Raw genomic sequence first — 25,375 nt, 5'->3', positions numbered from 1 at the left:
CTATTTTGGATCTCTCTGATGAAGGTGTGGTAAAGATCAGCACTCATAATCCAAGTAGAGAAGGTACGTCAAATCATCACCATCTTCCATTCCTGGAGACACCCCAGGCCAGGCTGGACGGGGCTCTGAGCAACCTGAGCTGGTGAAGATGTCCCTGCTCATGGCAGGGGGGGCACTGGGGGAGCTGGGAAGGTCCCTTCAACCCAAACCATTCTATGATTCCACACAGATGCCGCACTCAGCTACAGAAACATTAAGCAGCTTGTCAAGAGGTCCCACTGCTGGCTCCTGGCATCCACCACGGTGTGATCCCCAACCCCTCGGAGAATGCCCACAGCCCCACCTGGAGCAGGCTCTGTCCCCACCGCCCAGCACCGTCCCTGGGTCACACAAGGTCCTCACAGCCCAGCAGCATCTGCACGCGGGGCATTTTTTGCCTCTTTTCCATTTCAAAAGACTTGAGATATTACAAGAGCTGCAACGCGGCGCATCAAAATTGTGGGGTTCACAGCTCGGCGGGTAATGAGGTGAGTTACACAAGTCCAGGAACACACGGAACCATGTAATTGCACAAGCCCCACGGCAATCAGAGGACTCGGAGGGGAAGGAGAAGGGAAATTCGGCTCCTCTTGTTCACACCAAGCAAGTCCCCGGGGCAAAGTATTCCCCAAACCAGCCCTGCGGCAGGAGGAGCTTCTCAGCATCATGATGGCAACCAGGGAGCTGGCTGGGAAGCAGGTGACAAGCTGGGCAGCCAAGGACCGCGAGGTGTCCCGAGTCCCAGCCTTGGGTCTTAACCAGCATCTCCATCCTTCCTCACCGCACAGAAGCTTCAGATTCAGCTATTGTTTCCATTTTTTTTGGTGTGTGTCTTGCTGTGCGCCCACCTTCCCTCTCCTGACCCCAGGGAGTTGTTGTTCAGCTTCTTTCCACCCCTTTTTATTAAGGAAACCAGTGCAAGGATCAAAGGAGGCTCCTGGGCCTCATGCAAAAGGGCAGCGAGTGGAGAGGTGGCTGCAAAGAGACGTGTTAACGGGTACAGGGGCCGAGCAAATTGAGGGGTCGCTCCTTTGTGCTGGAGCCTCTGGCCATGAAACCCAAGCACCAGGGCAGAAGATGATGAGAAGCAGAGGAAGGAGAGATAAAAAGACCTAAGTTTGGATTAATGAAAGAACTGGGTGACAAAATGCAAGTGTGAGCTCCTCCTGCTTCTACTTAAAAGTTGTTACACCAGTCGTCTTCAAATGACCCTCATGTTTTACTGGAAGAGGAAAACTGGAGTTCAAGTCATACCCTGGAAGCCCTTTGGTTGCATTCGATGAAAAGAAACTCGACTGGGGAAGTGAAGCAATCACGAGGAGCAAAGTCCCGCTGAGCCGAGCCCCAGCATTCCCGCACAACCGACTAACACAATCGGCCGCTTTTTCCCGTCCTTTTCCCCAGTAAGTCTGCAAAATGAAAAGCACTTCTGGCATTTGGTTGTCCCCATGCCCATCAACGTCTGTGGTTTGGGTGGAAGGCGAACTAAAGGTTTCCAACGCAACTTCTTACCATCTCTACACATCCATCTATCTCCCATGTGGTTTTGGGAGCTACACGTTAAGGCAGAGAAGTGGAATTTTACTCCCTTTTTAGGGATCCTTTGGATCCTCAATAGTCTTTATCAGCTCTGGGAGGACAGTCCCAGGTTCTGCTTGCTCCTATACCAAGGTTTTGCATCGCTTGCTCACAAGTGTTCAAAGGCATCTGTCAACCTTGGGCCATATAATCTTATTCAAGCAGGACTCCTCGTGTAATGATGGTGGCCTTGAGGTAGACAAAGGCAGGGCCCAAGTTATATTTACCTCGGCACCTGATTGCCAACGCTCCGTCTTTCAGTGTCCCCCCATGTTCTGGTTGGTAATTAGTAGCCTGTTGGTGGGGAGAGGAGGAACGAGGAATTTCACCCCATTATTGGGTGCCAAACCCTCGACCGTGCCCCGCAGCTGAAGTTCCTCACAGCATTGGGAAATACGGAAGGAAAGAAAACTGAGATGCTTCTTTTTAGATCTTACGGGGATTAAACTGCTTCCAAAGACGAGATCTAAGGTCACCCAAAAATGCTGGAGCCGACAAACAGCCCCACAGGTTGTTTATAATCCACGCCAAACAAGCCCAGTATATCAAAATAATCTTCAGAAAGGTGAAAAACCCGCTATAAATTGTCAGAAGCTTCTGTTGACGGAAAAAAGACGTTAGTCCTTGCTGTTGCTGAAGTAACATTAATCCCAGGCTCTGTGAACCTTCCCATCCCCAATGCATCACACCGAAACGCGCCGCTGTCATGAGCTGTTGTCCGACTGACCCACTTAGTTTTATTACAAACCGGGTGAATAAGGACAAAACCATCTTATTTCCTTCAAGAAAAAATGAATTCCCATTGAGTAAGGTAGGATTGTGGCACCATTCTCCACGCTCCATCCCCTCCTGACCTATTTTCGGATGCGTTCCTGTGGGCGGGATGGTGTTACCCGCCCCGTAAAAGCCTAAAATTACACCGGCCCACAAAAAGCCGGGATAAATCGACCCCTCTAAGCAAACGGGTTGCCAAGCTTTTCTCTTCTCTTCATTGTTAACTTACACCGAAGCGGAATAATTAGACGATACGGGGCTATACAAGGCGCTATTGGAAAGCCCTGCCTTAGCAACTCAATTGTATCTGTAATGCCCGTGTCGGCTATTATATATACCTACTGGCTTGGAAAGCTGCTTCTCATTTAATATAGGTACATTTATGATTTTTGTCCAATTTCTGCCACTTCATATTATGGGGGAGGGAATGAGTTGTGAATTTTTGCTATAGGAAAGTAAAGTGATTCTAAAAGATCCTGGTGGGCGATTCCTCTGGCTGTGTTTTCTTGCCCTCCATCCAGTCGAGACGTAAAAGCCTCAGGACACAGATGATTTCCGCTTCTCCTGTAGAGGTTTTGCCATGGTATTAAACTAAAACGCAATAAAGGGAACAATAAGCATGGGGATGTGTCTAAAATTAGTGGTTTACAAAACAATCTACGTTTATAATATCCCAAGTACAATAAAAGCAAAGAGCCAGCGGGTCAGTTATTTAAAAGTTGCAGGATAAAAGGAAACCTTGGTGAAAAGTGTTATCAGGGGAAAAAATCTGTCTGTATTGTGTTGTAGTTTTGATACGAACTGAAATAACTAAAGAAATTACCATTATGCTGCGAAGCATTAACTAAATTGAAGCAACGCACCAAAGAAATCACACCGACTCACTCAAACCATCAATGTGAGAGCAGCCCGCAACTGCTTCATTATTTTCTGCCAAGTTTCAGTGTATTTGATGATGGCTTTCCCTTTGTACGCCTTCTCCACACATCGATCAGAAAGTAGATGGGCTGATTTCTATGGGATCTCAGTTCTATTTGCATTTTGGGTCTCAAGTGGTGGCAAAGCTGCAGCTCCTGGCCTGGAAGTGAATAGGTAATTTAAGAGGAAAGCACCGAAGCAGCATTTCCATTGGTGGTGTTGTTATTTTTAATATAAATCTTAAACCGGGAGCAAAATTTGATACAAGGGAGAAAAACCGATCCAGGAGAAACCTGAGCTTGCACTGTGGAAGGGGATGAAGATTCTCTGAGCGCGTCTTGCTGCAGAGGTGGTCACGTCAACACTCTGTGGTTCCATTTTTCACATTTGAAATGAGGGAATATGAGCCCTTGTAGCCCAGAATCCAATAAAGATGGATATGATAGTTACACGGCCTCAAAACCAGACACGTGGGAACTGTGTTTACACGTACCCATGTTTCAAGGACAAACGTAACCATGAACCGCACGCAGATATTGCTCCTATTTGGGGATGTAATGGATAATTTTTCTTCTGTTTGGGCTAAAACACAAGGTTTCCTTGTACGGGTTTTACACACAAGCCTTACTGGGCTTAGGTTGAACACCCAAATCCAACATCCTACCGCTGGACCACGCTGCAGATCCAAGAGACTTCAGTTTCTCCTTCACCTGAGGCTCTACAGTCCTAATCTTCCCTGCTCCAACTATCTTTGCCCCAAGAACAACCTTCACGTTTATCACCAACCCAAACTTTAATCCATCTTCTTCCCAAAAGCTGCACACAGCCTCCTCTCCCACCTCTTCCCTCCTCCCAGGTCCTACAACCATCTCCTCCACCATGACATGTCAATCTTGGTGGCAAAGGAAAGAACTTGTCCTCAGGTCCCTCAGTTTTTCCTTGGAAATCCACGCACAATCACATATTCTTGTTTTTCTTCCCATCAACAGAAAGAGCAACCACGTCGGTAGTTAAATAAAGCTGGTGGTAGACCAGTTGTGACCTTCAAGCCACGATTCAGCCGCAACACATCAAGAGGCATTAACCACATAATTTACCGTTACGAGCAGGTTAAACCCCAACAAGCTTCAAAAGGTTTTCTCAACACCAGCCTGCATGGTCAACCAAGGTTTGAAGAGAAGGTGAATAAAGTGTTCTTGGCCAGCTACATTCTGACTCACCTTGATCTTATCAATGTCTATAAACATCTCCCAGAGAGGTTGTGGAGTCTCCTTCTCTGAGACATTCAAACCCGCCTGGACACGACCCTGTGTGATCTGCTCTGGTGACCCTATGTGAGCAGGTGGGTTGGACTGGATGATCTCCAGAGGTCCCTTCAACCCCAGCCAGTCTGTGACTCTATGATTTCTGACCCGTTCTCAGAGCTCTGTAGTACGGACCATATAGGAAACAGGATTTCTTGTGTGTGAAAGCAATGAAAACGCAATTAAAATCTCAGTGAAAGAGTATTTGGTTACTAAGCTCCTGCGCTGCCACTCTATTGATACAAGACAGTTTTGGGACTTGCCTCAATTGTGACTTCAGGGAAGCTGAAGAGCAATAATCGCTCAGATGGTTACACCCTTACACAGCTTGAAATCCTCAGAGCAACGCTAAAAAGTCCTTTCTAACTTAAAATATTTTGGAGTAGCACAATCAAAGCCCAGAAAAAACATATTAACTCTGCAACAAATGACCAACCCCTGATACCACCTCCCATCCCATCCCCACCTCTCGGCAGAAGGAAATGAAAACCATATGAACTGGAGAGGCGAGAGATCGATTAGATCATTGTGTCCTACCCACCACTATGAGAAACTTCCCAAATTCCTCCATCTACTCTTATGAAAGTCCAAAGCGTCGGAGTTTCCACCTTTTCTCCTGGGATATTATATCTCCCCGCAGCATCAAGCATCTCACTGCCAGCAAGATGTTCCTTTGGAAACCTTCTTCATTTTAATTTGCAGCCCCCCCATCTCCCCTGCGTCTGTGCATTTATGAACTACGCTAATTAAACAGATTCATACCAAAAAGGAATTACAATTCAGGAATAAATTATGTTTCTTTTATCCTTTATGAAAAAAGAAAAGCCCAATATGTCAAAGAAAGGCTGAGTCTCTCTGAAATCTTCCATTTTTAAATTGGTCTCACTGCTCATAATTACACCTCCCTTTTATCTGCACAAGTTACTTTGCTTTCCTTCCCCCCCCCACCTCATTTTTTTGGGGAGGAAAGCAGAGAAAAAAAGGAGGAAGGGTGGGATAAGGGAACCCGTCCCATCAGAGCAGCCTGATTGCTGGCGGGTCAAAACGCAGGTTACGACACCGGCTTTGCTCGATGAATATTCTTAACTCCGGATCTGGGTTCATCCAATAATTGGCTTTTCTGCAGTGGGCACTGTCCTGGTTTTGTTAAAAACAAGACCGGTTCTCTTTTAGTGATGTTTCTTTCAGCTCAGTTCTTATAGGTGCCTGTACCTCTCTGAGTTTTAACCTGCATATTTATCCTCGGATGCTGCACTCGGTGCTGATAAGAGACCAACGGGATGCTGAAGAAGCTCGTGTTTAGATTTATTACTATGGTAGCCAAGAAAGACTGGTAAGTTTTCCCCCGTTCCGTTGTGAGGGGGCGTGTTTGAGGAGGGGTGGATGGAACAGGTGACTAGAGCTGACCAGTGGAAGTGTTCCATCCCATCATCATCATACCCCTATATAAGAGGGTGATCACAGGGTCACTCTCTTCGCCCATGGCCGGCATCTGGAGAGGCCCCTGTCTGTCTGTCTGTCTGTCTGTGACCCACAGCCCTCAGGCCCTGCATCCCGCACCCAGGTCCCGCTTTGCTGTGCAGTCCCGCCCGTGACTGCCGGGGCCTGAGCTGCAGCTGCTGGAGCCACCAGCCCCGCAGCCCCAGCTCTGCTGCTGAGGGACGCAGCTCCGCACCCAGCACTTGACATTGGCTTTGTATATTTTCTATATATATTCTCTATTTATTAGTAGCATTAGTAAAACCCTTTGAAACTCTCCAACTTGAAGGCTAAGTCTCTCTTCCTTTCCTCTTATCTTTCCAATCATCTTTCCAATCTAAAGGAAGGGTTGGTGGGAGGTAAAGGGGATAACAGGGAGCGTCTGGCACGGTTTATTGCCACCTTGCCTTAAACCATAACAGGCTCAAATACACTTCTTCCCACAAATACACTGAATATACACTGAGGAGGAGAAAGGCTGAATTCTGTGAAAATTGCAGGTGGCAGGTTGGAAAAAGAAGGACCAGGGTCTGCAATGCTGCTCCAATAGAAACAGGATCTTTCCCCCCAAAATTGGAAGAGCTGCAAGAGACAAACAAGCTCCCAAATATCCACCAGGTTATGGTTATGGCGTATACCAGTAAACGGCCTAATAAACGCAATGGCTTCGACTGAAAATATCCTAATTAAAGCCTTGATTGGAAAAATCAACTCCAATCTGCCAGTGCCTTTCCCCCATAATTTTCAATATAGGATTTGACACCCAGATATACCTGTCTGACAGGCTGCTCTTGCACTAACCATGCTAAGTTGGTTTGGTTATTTTGGGGCTTAATCCTAGTGGAAATTCTTACACTTTAATAAAAGAATTACCCATAGGATCTAAGAGCCGTGTCGCTACTTTAGGCTCCTGCCTCTGAGTTGTCCAACCAACACAAACGGAAAGTAAATCACAGAATCGACCTTGTTGGAAAAGCCCTCAGAGATCATCCAGTCCAACCCTTGGTCCAACTCCAGCCCATTGACTAGATCATGGCACTAAGTGCCATGGCCAATCTCAGTTTACAAACCTCCAGGGCCGGTGAGTCCAGCACCTCCCTGGGCAGCCATTCCAATGCCTGACCACTCTCTCTGCACATAATTGCTTTCTAATCTCCAGCCTCAATTTCCCCTGGCAGAGTTGAAGCCCATGGCCCCTTGTCCTATTGCTGATGCCTGGGAGAAGAGCCCAATCCCCACCTGGCTACAACTGCCCTTCAGGTAGTTCTAGAGAGTGCTGAGCTCAGCTCTGAGCCTCCTCTTCTCCAGACTAAACAAGCCCAGCTCCCTCAGCCTCTCCCCATAGGGCTTGTGTTCCAGTCCCTTCCCCAGTCTTGTTGCTCTTCTCTGGACCCGCTCCAGCACTTCAATCTCTTTCCCGACCTGAGGGGCCCAGAACTGAACACAACACTCCAGGTGTGGCCTCCCCAATGCAGAGCACAGGGGAAGGATCATTGCCCTTGTCCCGCTGACCATGCTATTAATTATCACGCACGCTAATAATTGAGTATCACAATTAAGACTCGATACTTTCTCAGCTTACACTTTTAAGGTTTCTCTTCATTATCAACTTAAATGCAAGTGTTCCATGGAAAAGATTAAAAAAGAAATGACAGGAAAGATGATGGCAAATGGTTGGAATTGCTCTCTTGGGTTCACCTACACGACTTGACGTGGCTTGATGTGCTAATGTTTGGATGTTAACGAGCAATGGCCTCTCTTTTAGAGGCTATGCATTCAGCCTTGATTAATTATAAATAATTAAAGGCTTTTCCCATCATGCAAGTGTTCCTGTTGCTTCCATCCTCATTGCGGCCCATGTCCAGCTCAGCTCAACTTCAAGCTTCAATGGTCAACGCTTGTGTTCAAGAACTATCGTCATTCCTTCTTGTTTAAAACATTTAACCACGTGCAAAATTCCTTCCAGCGCTTTGCCAAATAAAAAAACCCTTGCTATATAAGGGCCTGAAAGCCAAAGGAGGCGTTTTTGGTGGGAGGGCTGCTCGAGGTAGGAATCCCCATTGAGAGGGATGGGAGGGAAGCTCGAGCTTCGGAGGGACTATCCGCTTGCATTAGCAGCAAAGTTCATTTCCCACTCTTGTACACCATCGTCAAATGGTTTAAAATATTCAGCTGACCTCAGCGTGTCTGCATCTCCTGTGCCCTTTATTTTTCTGATGGCTTCTCCTGGATGGGAAGTCCGGGAACATCCCAATTGCGATGGAGCAAAGAGCCAGGAACGGCCTCAGTCACCGCTCTGGGGCTAATTCTGGCTTTTTTATTTGTTTAAAATGCGACTTATAGAGATCTGTAAGACTAAATATATATTCTACATCCTCCAACAAGTCTAAAAGAAAGGAGCCTGGGAAATAGGAAACGCAAACCCGAAGGGAAAGCCGGAGCACCGGCCCTTCCTTGGCTGTGCGTCTCCCTTTCTTGGCCGCGAGGCGCGGCGAGGAAGTGATTATAAAGCGCTTATTTGCAAAATCGCAGCCAATAAACCCAACGGCAACAATACCCTCACTCGCATCGCTGGTTCCTCGGTGGGGGATAACGGAGGAGAGGTGCAGGTCCGACACATGGGAAGGTGCGTGGCAGCAACTTTCCCTTCGCAATGTTCTAGTGAAAACTTCAAGCTCATAGTGGGCAATATTCACCCCTAGCCCTGGAAAATATAAAGTCCTAGAAAGGTTGGGAGATGAAAACCTCTGAAAAGGTTAAAACAAAAGGGCTGGGTGGTCGAATGAGGAAATGAGTAAAGGAGAGCGTTAGGGAAAAGAAAATGGTACAGAAAAAGCCATTTAATTCTCCTCCCCTTTCCTGGATACAAATACCATCACAAGAAAACCATAGGAAGCGAATCTGGCGGCTTTGAAAATCACCGAGGTCAAAAGCATGACAGAAGAAAGGAAAAAGGATTAAACAAAGGGACGATACAATCTACAGAGCTATAATTCAAACCTTCAAGGTATAAATAGCTACACGACAGGGCTCCAGTCAAGCACTAATTTACAGCGCAATCAGGAGGGGGAGGCAGATACCCATCCCCACAAGCAGATTAATCCTTAATTGCTCATTTTTGCATTTCTGACACCTTTCTTTGAAGTATTAATGCTGGTGCCATCTCACAAAAGGCACTGGAGAGGCTGGAAATTTGCAGAGATGGGACTTGCTGCTGCTTGTCCAGGGCTGCGACGGCTTCTGCACCATCCCAGATGCTTCGGTGCATCCCCTGTGCAACGAAAATGGACATGGTCCTAATCCATAGGGACAAAAGACTTTGAAAACATGGTTTTTTAGCCAGCCTGTCAGAAAGGGAAGCAGCACTCAGCCGATGGCTCACGTTTCAGCATGTTTTCAAAAGATCTTAATTGCAGATAAATACTCACTGGAATATTCAAATGCTGCTTAAAGCACTTCAGCGGCTTCGTAAATCCGCCTAGAAATAGCGGTGAGGACAGTGTGTATGATGCTGAGATAAGAGAAACAGGGTCATCAAGGTTCTCGGCTGGTGGAGATGGGTCACCCAACCACCCAGCCAGGTTTCTGTCCTTCCACCTTGACTCGTCTCGATCCGCGTGAGGAAGATAATGACAGCGATGGAAGATAATGACAGTGATGGAAATGTAACCGTATGGGTGTTTCTTCAGCCCCTGCCTACCTCCCCTCTCCTTTTATATTATTTTTCAGGGGAGAAATCGCGTCATTCTTCACAGCATCGCTAAAGCCTGCATTTCAGTTCATGAGCACATCCCTGGCTATGGGGGAACGGTTGTGTATTCGGTGCTTTCCCAGTGACACCAGCTGCGTCCAGAAATCCCTCGCACATCCTCACGTGTCTGAGGGGTTTATTAACCAGCAGCACCCTGCCCCTGCTAACGCGGGGCCTCACTGCATCCCAGCCTATTGAAATCAAATAAATACATCCCTGGCGTTTTTTGGCTGATGGGATACTTGTAGTGCTGTGTCCTCAGCGCAGGACACACATGGACCTGCTGGAGAGGGGCAAGAGGAGCCACAGGAATGACCCGAGGCTGGAACAGCTCTGCTGGGGGACAGGCTGAGAGAGTTGGGGTGTTCAGCTGGAGAAGAGAAGCTCCGGGGAGACCTTAGTGCAGCCTTTACGGACTTAAAAGGGGCCCATAAGAAAGATGGGGACAGACTTTTTAGAAGGGTGTGTTACAACAGGACAAGGGGTGGTGGTTTTAAACTAAAGGAGGGAGATTCAGGTTGGACATGAGGAAGGAATTGTTGTCCCTGAGGGTGGTGAGAGCCTGGCCCAGGTTGGCCAGAGAGGTGGTGGCTGAACCATCCCTGGAGACATCCCAGGCCAGGCTGGACGGCGCTCTGAGCAACCTGAGCTGGTGAAGATGTCCCTGCTCATGGCAGGGGTGGCATTGGATGACCTATGAACGTCCCTTCAACCCAAATCATGCTGTGATTCCATGATTTTATGATCAAGACACATTCTGTGATGAGAGTGCAGCTCGTGGGAAGAATCACTTGTGGATGATGGACACTTCCCTACTGAAATAGAAGCAGCATCTTTAAGCACAAACAGCTTGTAGCTCACAGCCCCGGAATCCCCGTCAGGAGATCTGAGCCAACCTCTTCAATCGGCTTTAACTCCTCAAGTCCCGTAGGGCAGAGTTTGTCAAAGACAGGGTGTTGTTTTCTGTATAAAAGCAGCCACATGTTCCAGTTGGATTAAATGCCGTGTAGGCTGGTGAGAAAAAATAACTTTGCTCCTCCCCAAAACCAGAAAATTTGGAAAATTCACATCGGAACTGGTTCAGGCACGAAATGAAAGTCACAAGTATAAATGCATAAAAAGTAGCATATTTTACCGAATACAGACATGAAAGCCTGATTAAAAAATAAAACCCTAAAACTTGTGGTATGAGACACTCCAAATATATGTTTAAAATTATATAACAGAAAATTCTTCCATGTTTTTGCTCCCAAGAATGAAGACCGTGGCAGATGAGCAGTGGGAAGGGTCTGAAATTTGTCCTGCTGGGAGCTTTGCATTTCCAGTCATCACCCCATCCCGTGCGTGTCCCTGGTTTGGAGAAAACCACATTCACAACCTGAATGAAAGAATCAGATACAAGGAAGGAATGAGAACTACCAACATTTCAGCATAAAATCGACCAAAGCTCTTCAGTGAGTCCTCTAGAGTCCTGACTTTTTAATTAAAAGCAGAGTCACGGCAAAGGGGAATTCACGTTGACGTCGGGTTCTGCAGATGTCTGTTGAGGCCACATGGAACCATCCCCATCACTCTTGCTCCAACCAATGCCACATTCCCATTTTCCCAAAGTCAATTTGTTTTCTGTCCCATAAAAAGGCGTTCGCCCTCGTTACTTTTGCTTAGTGTTGTTTGCGCAGAAGGTATTTTGCACTTGAGATGAGCTCAGAGCGAAGAAAGTAGCGATGTCTATTGAAAAGCCTTGGTTTGCTTTCTCAATCTGTTAATAAGAAGAGGTGTGCGGAGGATATAATTCAATCTGCTGAAAGGCAGAGGACAGGTTTTCAAAGGTCCTTTTAAATCTGGCTCGTGGTGAGGAGAAGCAGCAAGTTCATGACATTGCTTCCCTTCTGTGACTGAGAAAAGTTGATTAAAATTATGCACAAGAAAATAAAGTCATTTCATTGCAAGCAAGACGTGAACCGCTGAGGAAGAGCATCTCCCCCTGCCAACGCTCAAAATACAGGGATGCTTTTGTGCAGTGATGCTCCAAGCACCGTACATGGACCAAAAGTGATCCTGAGCATCCCAGCGATGATCTGAATCACATCACTTCAACCGTGTTTTCAATTAAGTGCTTGATAATTAATCATCGTCTTCAGCAAGCTGACAGCCGCTCAAAAAGCACAGAAACAGCTGCTTTAAAAACAATGAGAACTCTTAAACACCTGCCTGAGGGAGAAATAAACTCATCTCTAGTAGATATTATCTTTTTTTTATTAAAGGGCAAATAAAATCGAACCAGGGAGTTGATGTTTTAAAACAGTTAATGCAGAGGAGAAAGCGAGTTGCCATCCAACATCTCAATAAAGCATCTTCCCAAATGATACATCCCAGGCCCTATTAAAGCATGTAAAAATAAAGGAATTGCTGTTAAATAAGTTTCAATGGAGCCTTTGGCTGGTGTTTAGTACAAGGACTGAATAGATTTGTGTCTGAAGCAAAACAGCATAACCAAGAAGCCACCAAGAGAAGGCGAAGCTGGCTCAAAACCAGTGGTACACTGGGCGTCCCAGTTCACATCTGTGCCTGTGGATACCTGTTGGCGTTCCCACCGTAAGAGCCGAGGGTGGTTTCAGTGCTGCTGATGGAACCCGAGCCCGGCACTGGGAGCTGGGGGTGGCAGCGGAGGAGCAGAAAATTCATTTCCTGCGATCGGTCGCTTGAAGAAACAAATCTTGATGATGCACAACGTGTGTCAGAGCTGTGAAACAGCAGAGCTGAGCCCCCATAGCAGGGAATGGAGCTGGTGAGGGGCTGGAGCACAAGTGTGATGGAGCAGCTGAGGGACCTGGGGGGTTCAGCTGGAGAACAGGAGCTGAGGGGAGACCTTCTGATCTCTGAACTGCCTGAAAGGAGCTTGGAGCCAGGGGGGTCGGGCTCTGCTCCCCAGGAACAAGCACCAGGAGCAGAGGAAACGGCCTCAAGTTGCGCCAGGGGAGGTTGAGGTTGGATCTGGGGAACAATTTCTTCCCCAAAGGGCTGTGGGGCATTGGAACAGGCTGCTCAGGGCAGTGCTGGAGTCACCATCCCTGGAGGGCTGGACAGACGGACATGAGGTTCTCAGGACATGGGGCAGTGCCAGGGGTGGGCTACGTTTGGACTCCATGATCTTGATCTTCCAACCAAAATTATTCTTTGGTTCTGTTAACTGTGTCCAGTTCTGGGCTCCCCAGTTTAAGAAGGACAAGGAATTACTGGAGAGAGTCCAGCGGTGGCTACAAAGATGATGAGGGATCTGGAGCATCTTTCTTATGAGGAGAGACTGAGAAAGCTGGGGCTGTTCAGTCTGGAGAAGAGAAGCTGAGAGGGGATCTTATTTATGTTGATAATTATCTCCAGAGTGGGTATCAGAGGATGGACCAGACTCCTTTCAGTGGTGCCCAGTGACAGAATGGGGGGCAACGGGCACAGAATGAAACACAGGAGGTTCCATCTGAATATGAGGAGAAACTTGTTTCCTGTGAGGTGCCAGAGCCTGGCCCAGGCTGCCCAGAGAGGCTGTGGAGTCTCCTTCTCTGAGACATTCAAACCCGCCTGGACACGACCCTGTGTGATCTGCTCTGGTGACCCTGCGTGAGCAGGTGGGTTGGACTGGATGATCTCCAGAGGTCCCTTCAACCCCAACCAGTCTGGGTCAGTGCCAGCGGTGGGGGAACGCTTGGACTCCATGATCTTAAAGGTCTTTTCCAACCAAAATGATTCTATTACTCTGTTCTATGGCAGCATTGGCAGGAGCACCCGCAGGATGGGTGTCGGGGTCTCCTTGCACCCCAGGTGCTGCAGGAGCCGGGCTCTGCCTTTTCTAAACAGCGTTTTAAAAACGGTGACAGGGCAGCAAGTGTCCTGGGGTGCACAGTGGGTGCCCCTGCAGCTGAAGGCAGTGAACCATCACAACTCAAGTTTCACACTGTTTTTTTGACTGTAACTGGTGTCATTGAGGTGACACCTGGTCCAGCAGTGGGAGGAGAGTGCACAAGCAGAATCCCCGTCCTGCCTGGCTGCCTCAGGCTGTGTGTTCATTTGGAGATGCAGACTCAGAAGAAAACACCCAGGCAATGCCACCAGCCCGGACACAGCCCTCCATGGGGACCCCCAGGCGCAGGAGCGATTCCTGGGGTTCCCGACCTGCTCCTCTTGCTTTGGGAAGCATGGAAGAGCTCCAGCCCTGCCAGACAATTTGGGTTTTGCTCAGATTTAACTCTTTCCCTCCAGATCATAGAATTATTTGGGTTGGAAGAGATGCTCAGGATCACTGAGTCCAACCATAACCTGACCCTGGCACTACCCCATGTCCCTGAGAATCTCATCTCCATGTCTGTTCAACCCCTCCAGGGATGGTGACTCCACCACTGCCCTTCAAGCTCACACTGGTCTTGATTATGCAGTCCCACCACGTGCCCTACCAAATCTATAACTCAGTGTTCATCCCTGGGGTGAAGGAAGCGAGAAGCTGGACATTCCGGCAAGCACTCGCTCTACATCCATCAACTTCTTCCTCCTGTACACCTCAAACACACCTTCGCCAGTCTTCTTGCACAGATTAAAATGCACCAACACAAAGTAGATCCTGATTAACTTATCTCCCGACCACCTCAACCCAACTTCAGCAGTTACACAAGAGGTGGTGGATGAACCATCCCTGGAGACATCCCAGGCCAGGCTGGACGGGGCTCTGAGCAACCTGAGCTGGTGAAGATGTCCCTGCTCGTGGCAGGGGTGGCACTGGGGGAGATTTGATGGCCCCTTCAACACAAACCATCTGTGATTCTATGATTCTCTGTTCTTTCTGCTGCTTCATCCTCAGAGCAGTTTGCCCTCGACTCTTTTCTATGAGGAGGAATCCCGTACGCAGTGCAATGCAATAATTAAACCCAAATGGACTGCAGCTGCAGGGACCTTCCTGCTCAGGCACACCTGTATCTCAGAAGCTCAGATATCAGTTTAGATGCTGTAATACCCACTCATTCCACAGCAGCAATCAATCCTCAAAACTGGCTTGTCTCAAATATAAAGCTTTTATTTTCCCAAAAGCTAAGGCACTTGGGTATCTGGTTTCCTCAGCACTATGGTCTTGTTCACACAACCTTGTTGACTTCTCCAACCCACCTGTACAAGGTAGTCCACATTAAATCCTTATTTTCTTTTAATTTTTTTTTAAGGACCAGGTCTAGCTGAATTTATAACCTACAAACTTCCTCAACAACTACCACAGCTTGACCTTCTGCTTCCTCAAAGCTCAACCCAAGGTTGCCAAGAACATCTGTGGAGCGAGACGCAGTCACGTCAGGACATGGGGCCGCGTCGCGGTGGGGAAAGAGCCACACAGAAGCCACACGCAGCTTCATTGCAGCATAAACCCCATCAAAATTCGAAGTATTTTACTCTGAAGAGCTTTTCCCCTCCCTCCAGCTCTTCAAAGAGCTACTTGACCTCGGTAAATCAGTCACCAAGGCCCATCAGACGGGAGCAGAACCGGCTGAGCTGCAGCGTTTGCTCGCGGCCCACGTCCCCACAAATGCTCCTTGCAGCAGCAAAACCCCATGTAATACAGCACTTGTTTCCCCAAATTTTGTCCGCTTCTCCCAGTAACTACCCTCCTCCTGCCCTACACCGGAGCCAACTGGCAGAGACACCAGGGTGACAATGAGGACGGGCAGTAGTCTTGAAAACACATCGGACTTGATGGGTAGCAAGAAAACACCTTTAAGAAGCTAGTTTGGGAATTAAATTCACTGCCAACTAGTTTCCCTCATTTACTGTCCCCCATCTTTGTCCCCGGATAACCCTTCCATGTTCCCCAAGAAATAATTTACCTCCTTGCCCCGCGAGCGCATCCCTCGGCTCCGTGGGTACCAAATGTCTTCTCCCTTGCTCCAAGTGTTATTATATTTAGACGAAGCTCAGAGCAAGTGGCTGAACTTGTAAGCCCGATAATGATTTTTTGTCTCAGAACTGGAGGATTTACGCATGAAAAGCTTCTCTGTCTCTCCCCAGCTGCGGCACTTTATCTGCTACCAGATATTATTTCTCCTAAAATGCACCTACCTTAGACCACCACGGGTAAAACATCACTCGCAAACATTCTGAGAATAATTCGTTATTCCAGCCTGTCTTATCCCCACAGACAAAAAATAACAACCCAAATATCTACTCGTCCTCAGAACGGCTCCGTGTGAAAAGGGAACAGGTACCTGACCAAGCACCGGCGGTTCCTCACCACAAATAAATCATAAACGTCTATCATATAAGTGTGACAAATCCGTCTAACCGCCGACTAGAACTGTGAGAGGTCCACATAACGCTTGCCAAAATCCTGTAACATATATATATATATATCTTTTCTTTCTTTTTTATCACTGTATAAGCCACAGAAGATTTAGACAGCAATATTAAAGGAAAAGTTATTGGTCAAATGAGAGAGGGAAATACCGGTGACGGTGCCAGCCCGAGGACAGGAGATTTCCACACTGATAGGACTGATATATTTGTTTTTACTTTCAGCAGGGAACTTCAAGTATTTGGACTACAAAACACTTAACACTGTGAGAACTGAGTTCTGGGAAAGGAGAAACAATAAGTTAATGGTGTTACTAATTGCTGACCTGTCTCATCCCATCGCTGAGCTGCATCCAGCTGACCGAATGTATTCCTGAAACCTGGATGTGGTCTACGGCACATGGGAAATCTGTTGGGTGCAATTCTATAATTTCATGAGTTTGGTTTATATTAACTGGGAGGGGATGTTCTCCCCCAGTCCCACCAGCCTAAGTGTCCTCTATATTCGGTACCACAAAGAAATCACCCGAAATGCACCCCAAATCTGTCACTAAAGCCATTGTGCTCGTGTCATTATCAACAAACCCAAAGCCCAGCTGATTGAATTTCCTCTCCTCATTTTACTAATGGGCATTTCCACTCGAGGTTCTGATCAAACTCTGCAGCCATTACTGATGGAACCTCCTGTGCTACCAAGAGGCCACTGCCACCCAAGGCTGGGGTTGCAGAAGACCCTTCATCTGCTCTTCATTATGTTCCACCATCAGTTAGCAGGGTAACACATTCTCCAAAAACAGTGAGGATGGGGGGAATGAGGAGCTAACGTCAGCATGAAGGACACACTGAAGAATCAGGAATGGGCACCGCTGATTGAAAATAAAGGCAACCCAGAGCCACTCCATCCTTCAGAGGGACCTCCTGATGAAAGAGCGAGGACACTGTCCCTTCCACGTCTTCACTTCAACTTGTTATCTCTAGTTGTTGTGACCAGGAGCAGATAAACTCTCCAGCAACGAGGAACTCGCCTTCACATCTTGTTACAGAATATTGATGAATCAGAGCAAGGCAGGCTTGGCTGGAGCTAGGAAACACGACTTGCCCAGAAACAGATCCATTCTGAGCTGTAAGAATAAGTCATTTAAATCGCTTAATATGTTAGGACGAGAGGAAATGGCCTCAAGTTGCACCAGAGGAGGCTGAGGTTGGATGTGGGGAACAATTTCTTCCCCAAAGGGCTGTGGGGCATTGGAACAGGCTGCCCAGGGCAGTGCTGGAGTCACCATCCCTGGAGGGTTGGACAGACGGACATGAGGTTCTCAGGACATGGGGCAGTGCCGGGGGTGGGTTAATGGTTCAGCTCCATGATCTTAAAGGTCTTTTCCAACCAAAATGAATCTATGGTCCCCCTGATTGGAAGGATCTGTTTCACTGAACGAGATGTGGATCAATTCAACCTTTTCAAGGGACCAAACATCATCAACACAGAGATGTGTCTGAGGCCGTCGACACAAAAAAACTTGCTCCCATTGATTCAGGTCCACCAGGATCAGCAGTAACTGTGTTCAGCTGTAATTGGCACTGCTTGATCTCAGCGGAGACCTGATGCTGAGGAAGCCCTTCACCTTAGCAAGCAAACAGCATTAAATCCTGAACCCCGGGAGCAGCGAAGAGCTGCCACCGACCCGCACGCTGAAGCTGTGGTTGCTCCACCCTGCAGAACAACATGTTTTTCAAGCAACCACCACTTCGGTGCAGTTTCCTGTCTGACTCAGGTAACAGATACACCGGTTGTTGGTGTCAGTTTTTCAGGACTGAGTTTCACTAAAAATCACACGTCTCAGACGCAAGAGCAGGGGGTGTCTGTGCACTGATAGTTCCGCTGAATCAACACAAACCCGAGGTCTTCCTACACACCTGCAAGAGGAAAATCTGCTTGCAGAACTGAAAAAATGTAAGAATTACTATTCAGGAAGGTAGTTGTCACAAGTAAGATGGAGGGTGGATGTGTGTATTTACACACAGCAGCTCCAGGTCGGGGCTGCAGGTCCCAACACGTGGCCCAGGGTGGTTTCTGGAAGCAGATGTCTCCATATCCCCAGCCCACAGTGAGCGCTGGAGCATGTGTTTGGTACCGACGGCTGGTGCAACAGCTCATACACAGGGTGTTTGGACCATGCAGCCAGGTCAGCTCCCATCTGTGATGTCCAATTCCCTGTAGGAGTTTGAAGCTTCATAGGGAGGAGGTGGGGAGAAGCGCCTCTGGGATTTAGGAGCACCATAATTTGTGATTTCTGGTTCTGATCTCTGCGTTTCCAAAACGCTCTCCAAGGGTCAGCCTGCTCACCAACAATGCCAGAATCTGACTGCAAAAGGTCTGAGAAGGACTAAAGCTGTTGGTGACTTTGATCGAAACCAGAGGAGGAAATCACAGAATCACAGAATAGTTTGGGTTGGAAAGGACATTCCCAGCTCCCCCAGTGCCCCCCCTGCCATGAGCAGGGACATCTTCACCAGCTCAGGTTGCTCAGAGCCCCGTCCAGCCTGGCCTGGGATGTCTCCAGGGATGGTTCATCCACCACCTCTCTGCCCAACCTGGGCCAGGCTCTCACCATCCTCAAGGACAACAATTTCTTCCTCATGTCCAGCCTGAATCTCCCCTCCTTTAGTTTCAAACCATCACACCCCTTGTCCTATCACAACAGGCCCTGCTCAAAAGTCTGTCTCCATCTTTCTCATCGGCCCCTTTTAAGTCCAGAAAGGCCGCACTAAGGTCTCCCCAGAGCTTCTCTTCTCCAACTGAACACCCCAACTCTCTCAGCCTGTCCCCAGCAGAGCTGTTCCAGCCTCGGGTCATTCCTGTGGCTCCTCTGGCCCCTCTCCAGCAGGTCCATGTGTGTCCTGTGCTGAGGACCCAGATCTGGACCAGCACTGCAGGGGGGTCTCAGCAGAGCGGAGCAGAGGGGCAGAATCCCCTCCCTCCACCTGCTGCCCACGGGGCTGGGGATGCAGCCCACCCAAAACTATCTGTTGCCTTCAAACCATCCATATCCTTCCCTGTGCCTTTTCCAGCTGCATTGCCAACATCCTTTGGGAGGTGGGACCCAAGCCAACATGGATTTGCAGAAGAGCTTGACACATGTGGTTTTCTTCTCACCGGTTCCAGCAGTGCCAATCGCCGAGCTGATGTTTTCAGCGCTACCCACAATAACTGAAAGATCTTTCCTGTGAGATAAGAGTCTGTAATTGTGGTTGGCTCGTTCCTCTGGTATGCGTTCCCGTATTAACTTGCAGTTTAATTTGTCGTTGGAGTGTTGGTGCTGCTGCGGGGCTCCGTCCCCTGCGGAGCGGGCAGGGAGGCTGCACGGAGGCACCAGGAGCCGCAGCGGCTGGATCCTGCACCCTCTCTCTTAAGGGTTGCTCTTCAAACAATTACATTGGTGCCATAGTCTGGTCTTCTCGCTGTAGCTGTGAGCAAACTGCAGGAGAAGCAAAGAGGAGGTGACGCGTTATGACCCATCCCAGTCATGCAACGTTTCACCTTGGTGGCTTTTGCATCAGATAGTGACCAAGCCAAGAGGTGCTTCTGCCCCCACTCGGAAGATAAGGAGGAAAATTGTTGCCCCTGAGGGTGGTGAGAGCCTGGCCCAGGTTGCTCCTATGATTCTGTGATTCTAAGATATGAGGTTTTAGTAGTCAGCCTCTCAACAAAACACGTCCCTCTGCTCAGCACTGCCCCAGTATCGATGTGACCGTCACCTCCAGGCCTGGATGGTCTTTCTGCCCCTTGCAGCGCGTCCCTGTGAGCCAGCACTTACCCCCAACCACACACACCACAACACGCTCACAACCCCACTGGTGCCAGGATACACACACAGCCCAACCAGTATGTGCATCAGCTGACAGTTAATTATGAATGAGCACATCTGGTGACGATTTGCATCCATGAACACAATGTCGTGTCTCCACCACATCACACATCTCGCTCCTGTTGCCTTCAACACAAACCAGTGCTCTCCCAGCTCAGGACCATTCACACGAATGGTGGGACCAGCAATGACCCACCAGTCTCAGTGCTCACACCTACACCTCTCCGTGGCACGGGGGTTTATTTTAGAAAACGAAGAAATTCTCCTCCTCGTCCTCCTCTATCAAAACCAACTTCTGAGAAAATAAGTACATTACACAATGTATTTTAGATGAACATCCCAATGTATTTTCCTTGGCCTTTTCTACTGTCTACGAAAAGAAAATAAAGGATTGCAAGCAAATTATTTAACGTTATGAGATTTAGTGAAATTTTAAGTGAAGATGACAGGTTTAATATCCGTGTAGAATTTTTGAGTAAAATCAAAAGCCTGCCTTCTATCTGGATTTAAGTTACCCAAACTTCAAGCAATTCTTTCAGCACTCTTCCTATTTCTATGAGACCATAATTTAAAATATTAGATAATTTTGAGTCTGCAGCTGGAAGGTTTCTTCCAAACATCAGCTTCTTGCTTTCTGCAGACAGACTGATGACACTGTAGCTAATTTGCTTAATTAGTGATTTACAGAAAGATCTCTCTACGAGAATGGGAAACCCTTCAAATGAAATGCCTTAAGTGCAGAATCAAGAGACCATCCGTAATGACTGTTTATTCACATCTTTGATGTATTTTTTGGGCTCACTGTTTCAATCAGCAGCTCCTGTGATCAACCCTAAATACAAAACTGAATTCTGCAAGTGTAGCTGTCCTGAGTTTTCCATAACGGGAGGATGATTTAATGAAATATAACACGGGAAAGTGTAGAGTATTGCATTGGAGTAGGAAAAACCCTACGTTCCAGGATAAGTTGGGGAATGACCTATTAGACAGCTGTGTAGGGAAAAGGGACCTGGGGGTCCTGGGGACAGCAGGGTGACCATGAGCCAGCACTGGGCCCTTGTGGCCAGGAAGCCAATGGGACCTGGGGTGGGTTAGAAGGGGGTGGTCAGTAGGTCAGAGAGGTTCTCCTGCCCCTCTGCTCTGCCCTGGAGAGACCACACCTGGAATCTTGTGTCCAGTTGTGGCCCCTCAGTTCCAGCAGGACAGGGAACTGCTGGAGAGAGTCCAGTGCAGCCACCAAGATGCTGAAGGGAGTGGAGCATCTCCCGTGTGAGGAAAGGCTGAGGGAGCTGGGGCTCTGGAGCTGGACAAGAGGACACTGAGGGGGGACTCATTCATGAGGATCAATATGGAAAGGGGGAGTGTCAGGAGGATGGAGCCAGGCTCTTCTGGGTGATAACCAATGATAGGACAAGGGGCAATGGGTTCAAACTGGAACAAAAGAGGTTCCACTTAAATTTGAGAAGAAACTTGTTGGGGGTGAGGGTGGCAGAGCCTGGCCCAGGCTGCCCAGGGAGGTTGTGGAGTCTCCTTCTCTGCAGACATTCCAACCCGCCTGGACACCTTCCTGTGTAACCTCATCTGGGTGTTCCTGCTCCATGGGGGGATTGCACTGGATGAGCTTTCCAGGGCCCTTCAACCCCTGACATTCTGGGATTCCGTGATGTTGGTTTTGAAAAAATTGCGCTGGGATGGGAAGGGAAGAAGTCAGCACATAAAATAAACACGCACACATCCTGACGCCATCGTGCAGCCCAGAATGAGTCTCCCCATTGATCTCAGCGGTTTTGTTCCCATTATTCCCTTTCCTTCCCCCAAGCATTTGGCTTTTGCTGACCGCCCCATCCAGGCACACAAATCCTCGTTCTAGCGGGCGCTGCGGTTCCGTGGAGCACGGGGGGAGTTTGCACAGCTGTTCATTTTGTAAGAAACAATAATTCATGCAAATCCCCGCTCCGAGCAAATTCCACAGTAGCGCATCTTATCGCAAGCCAGACAAAAAGTACAAATACATTTGAGAGCTGTAAGCCTGTGTTGAAGGAATTTGCTCTTGTTACAGCTTGAATTTCCTCCTCTCCCTCCGACGACTCAGCCAATAAACCATCCACCGACACCGAACACCAACCAAACCCCTAATTCCACACGTGCTAATAAGAAGTGTAAATAATTGCGATATAAAGCAAAGTACGATAGACAAAACACACCCCACGTTCACCACTGATATTTCATACACCTTTGTAGTCCGAATAAATGCAAGAAGAAAATGCTGTCGGTAACGTTGCTCTCACCAAACATCTCCCCAGGCTCCAAAGCATCCAGCTTTACAACATTTTGGGTACCAGTGGGAACTCAGAGGCAGCTTTACCACCTTTTCCAGCTCGTAAATCAGAATGTTATGAGTGTGTAGAATGGAAATGTGTAGGGTCCTCTTGCCTGAGTAAAGTCAGGTTGGCTTTTGAAGGTTTTTTGACTGCAAGGGGAAAGATCAATTCACATTTAGGAGTCGATACGGTGCCTATGGTGAAGATGTTTCCTCCAGCAAGAGGAGGCAGAGACCAGCAGTGACCCCAATGATGCTTCTGAGCACAACAATCACAGCAGAAACGACCCAGCAAGGCGAGAATCCAGATGTTAACGTATCATAAAAACTACTTATAAATACATTTAACTCCACACACATTGCACTTTATTTTCCAAGCTTGGCCAATAACTTAGTGCTTTTAATATCAGGGATTTTCCTCCGCTTCATTAATCAAGAATTGAGCAGTGTCTTGCCACATTTGGAGACAGCCCAGCTTTCCACAGAAACTCCAGATGATTAAAATAAACGAATAAAACATATTTTTAGTGTGGTGGTGTGCTTTTTTTTTTTGAGATGGCAAGTTAGAACCTGAATTCCAACCCAACCGCTACGTTTCAGCAGAACAAAAAAATCCCTGTGCTTGAGTGCTCTCAAATAAGAGTCACGGCCCTTCCACCTCCGCACCAACACAGACCTTTTTATCCTTTGGGGGAGGAAGTCGGAATTTTTCCACTTAGTTACATTCCCAGGTAGTTCTTAAATAAGATTTCCCTTCCCCCTGTGTTTAAAGGGACACTAGAACACAACAAGTTGCTGCCTTGGCCGTCACTGTGAACCAAACCCTCCAATGCCACCAGCGAGCGCAGTTTTATTTCAAGGAGAGGACAAATGCCAAGATGCCCAAATTAACAAACGCTTCTTCCTACCTTAATGATCATAAGTGAATCGTCCACCTGCATGTCATTAGGAGCCCATAAAGGTTCTTCCAGTGCTGCCCCCTGCAAACAAATAAGCAAAAAAAAGCTTTTAAAACCAAAGAGCGAAAATTCAGCAACATCTTCGGAAAACAGTATTTTGGCTTATTTTCCGCTTCGTTTTACCCGTACGCAAAATGCAGCTTTTCCTTATTGCTCAAGCTAGGGACAAGCTTGAAAAAATGACACTAATTTTTAAGCACAGGAGGCAAATTCATGGGAGTTTCCAGGGTTGAAATTGCTCTTTGGGGCAGAGGTGGCAGCAGGTGATTGCGGGTCCGGATGAGAAGGAGACTCTTGCTGTTCACTCCATACAGGCACTGCTGGTCAGAGCAGAGTAAAATTGAAGTAAAGCAAAGCAAAGTTTAGGAGGGTCCACAGAAGTAGGTAATTTTTACTACTGTGAAGGTATCATATTAACCTTGAGCTCCTACAAATGTGTATTTACCCCGACACAAGTGATTGGGGCACTGGAAAAAGCGTATTTTTACTTTTTCCACCCCAAGGGAAGGGGACAGGAAGCCACACGGTGGTCACCAGGACTTCTGGTGTCCCCGTAGCACTGAGATGGCCACCAGCAGATTTCCCCAAGCCCAAATCTCTCTGGATACAGATTCTGGCTATAGGATAAGCTCAGTCCTAAAGGGACCGGGCTGAAGCTTGTCCCTGGGGTTCGGGTGACCCGTGGTGACATTTGTGATGTCCTCACACCTCTGAACAAAACACCTTCCTCCCCACCAGCTCTCAGATGTGGGTTCCTCGCTCCATCAGCAAAATCGCATCACAGGGGCTTGCATTTTACTCACAAAGTTGAGACTGTTCCTGGCTGATCCCCATTTTTACACAACAAGCCAAATCGCTCCCGCTCTGGATTTTTCACCCCCATCAGCTCTGAGGCAGCAGCAGCTCCTTGCAGAACCAAGCCCTCCCTCCACTAATCCCATCTCCTCCAAAGGATGAAATTAGAGACCTGAGGCACTTCTAGATGTAGAACGGAATCTATTTAACCAAATTAATATTTCTTTCCCCTCGCCATCTCTTCTCCCGAGCCGTGGGCAGGATGCGACCCAGCCATCTGCCAAGCGGCTGCGGAGTTCAGACGTGATCCCTGGGTGATCCACTCGCCACTTTTCATCCTACTCAAGTGTTGACTCGAGTGCTGGTTCAATCAGACAAGTCTCGGCACTTCAATCAGATGGGCGCGCGAGGCTGATTTTTACCTCCACGGAGAAGAAAAAGGCGCATTTAGTCGAGTGTGAGAGAAGCAGGAGCTTCAAAGCACCGACACCTGGAGATCGCGCTGGCTCTGAAGTTCGCCAGAAATCGGTGCTTAACCCGAGCAGCCCACCTCAGCTTCCATTCTATGAGAAGTTGAGAGAGAGCAGATTAAAAAGACATTGGATGTGGTGGGAGGAGGAGAGCTGGGCTACTTTTCCAATATTTCTTTTTAAAGAGAACTGGGTTGAGGTGTCTGCTTTCTTTTTCTTGTCTCTAGCTCAAAGGGAGCAAACCAGAGATGTGCCAAACCCGCTGGTCACAGAATCCCAGAACGTCATGGGTTGGAAGGGACCTGGAAAGCTCATCCAGTGCAATCCCCCCATGGAGCAGGAACACCCAGATGAGGTTACACAGGAAGGTGTCCAGGCGGGTTGGAATGTCTGCAGAGAAGGAGACTCCACAACCTCCCTGGGCAGCCTGGGCCAGGCTCTGCCACCCTCACCATGAACAAGTCTCTTCTCAAACCTACATGGAACCTCTTGTGTTCCAGTTTGTACCCATTGCCCCTTGTCCTGTCACTGGTTGTCACCGAGAAGAGCCTGGCTCCATCCTTCTGACACTCACCCTTTCCATATTGATCCCCACGAACACGTGACCCCTCAGTGTCCTCTTGTCCAGCTCCAGAGCCCCAGCTCCCTCAGCCTTTCCTCACACGGGAGATGCTCCACTCCCTTCAGCATCTTGGTGGCTGCGCTGGACACTCTCCAGCAGTTCCCTGTCCTGCTGGAACTGAGGGGCCACAAGTGGACACAATATTCCAGATCCACCTGCATTTTCTTTCTTATGACCCAGTA

At 48.1% G+C, this 25,375-nt stretch overlaps 1 protein-coding gene across 5 annotated transcripts in view; it reads right to left on the bottom strand.

Annotated features, from left to right (window-relative positions):
• The window catches only part of PTPRA (protein tyrosine phosphatase receptor type A), a 130,520-nt gene that overhangs the window by 44,602 nt on the left and 60,543 nt on the right, over nt 1-25,375 (bottom strand). For 3 of the 5 annotated variants that reach the window (XM_080344414.1, XM_080344413.1, XM_080344415.1), the window contains one exon: nt 23,256-23,327. In XM_080344414.1, coding sequence (XP_080200540.1) covers nt 23,256-23,327 — 72 coding nt within the window. Of the gene's footprint in view, nt 1-19,315; nt 19,638-23,255; nt 23,328-25,375 lie in introns of all 5 variants that reach the window. The other 2 variants (XM_080344416.1, XM_080344412.1) reach the window with 2 other exon arrangements.

This window comes from Nesoenas mayeri (assembly GCF_963082525.1).
Source record: "Nesoenas mayeri genome assembly, chromosome: 4".
Lineage (NCBI taxonomy): Eukaryota > Metazoa > Chordata > Aves > Columbiformes > Columbidae > Nesoenas > Nesoenas mayeri.
The sequence above is the reverse complement of the archived record's forward strand: the minus strand, read 5'-3'. Positions and strand labels throughout refer to the sequence as shown.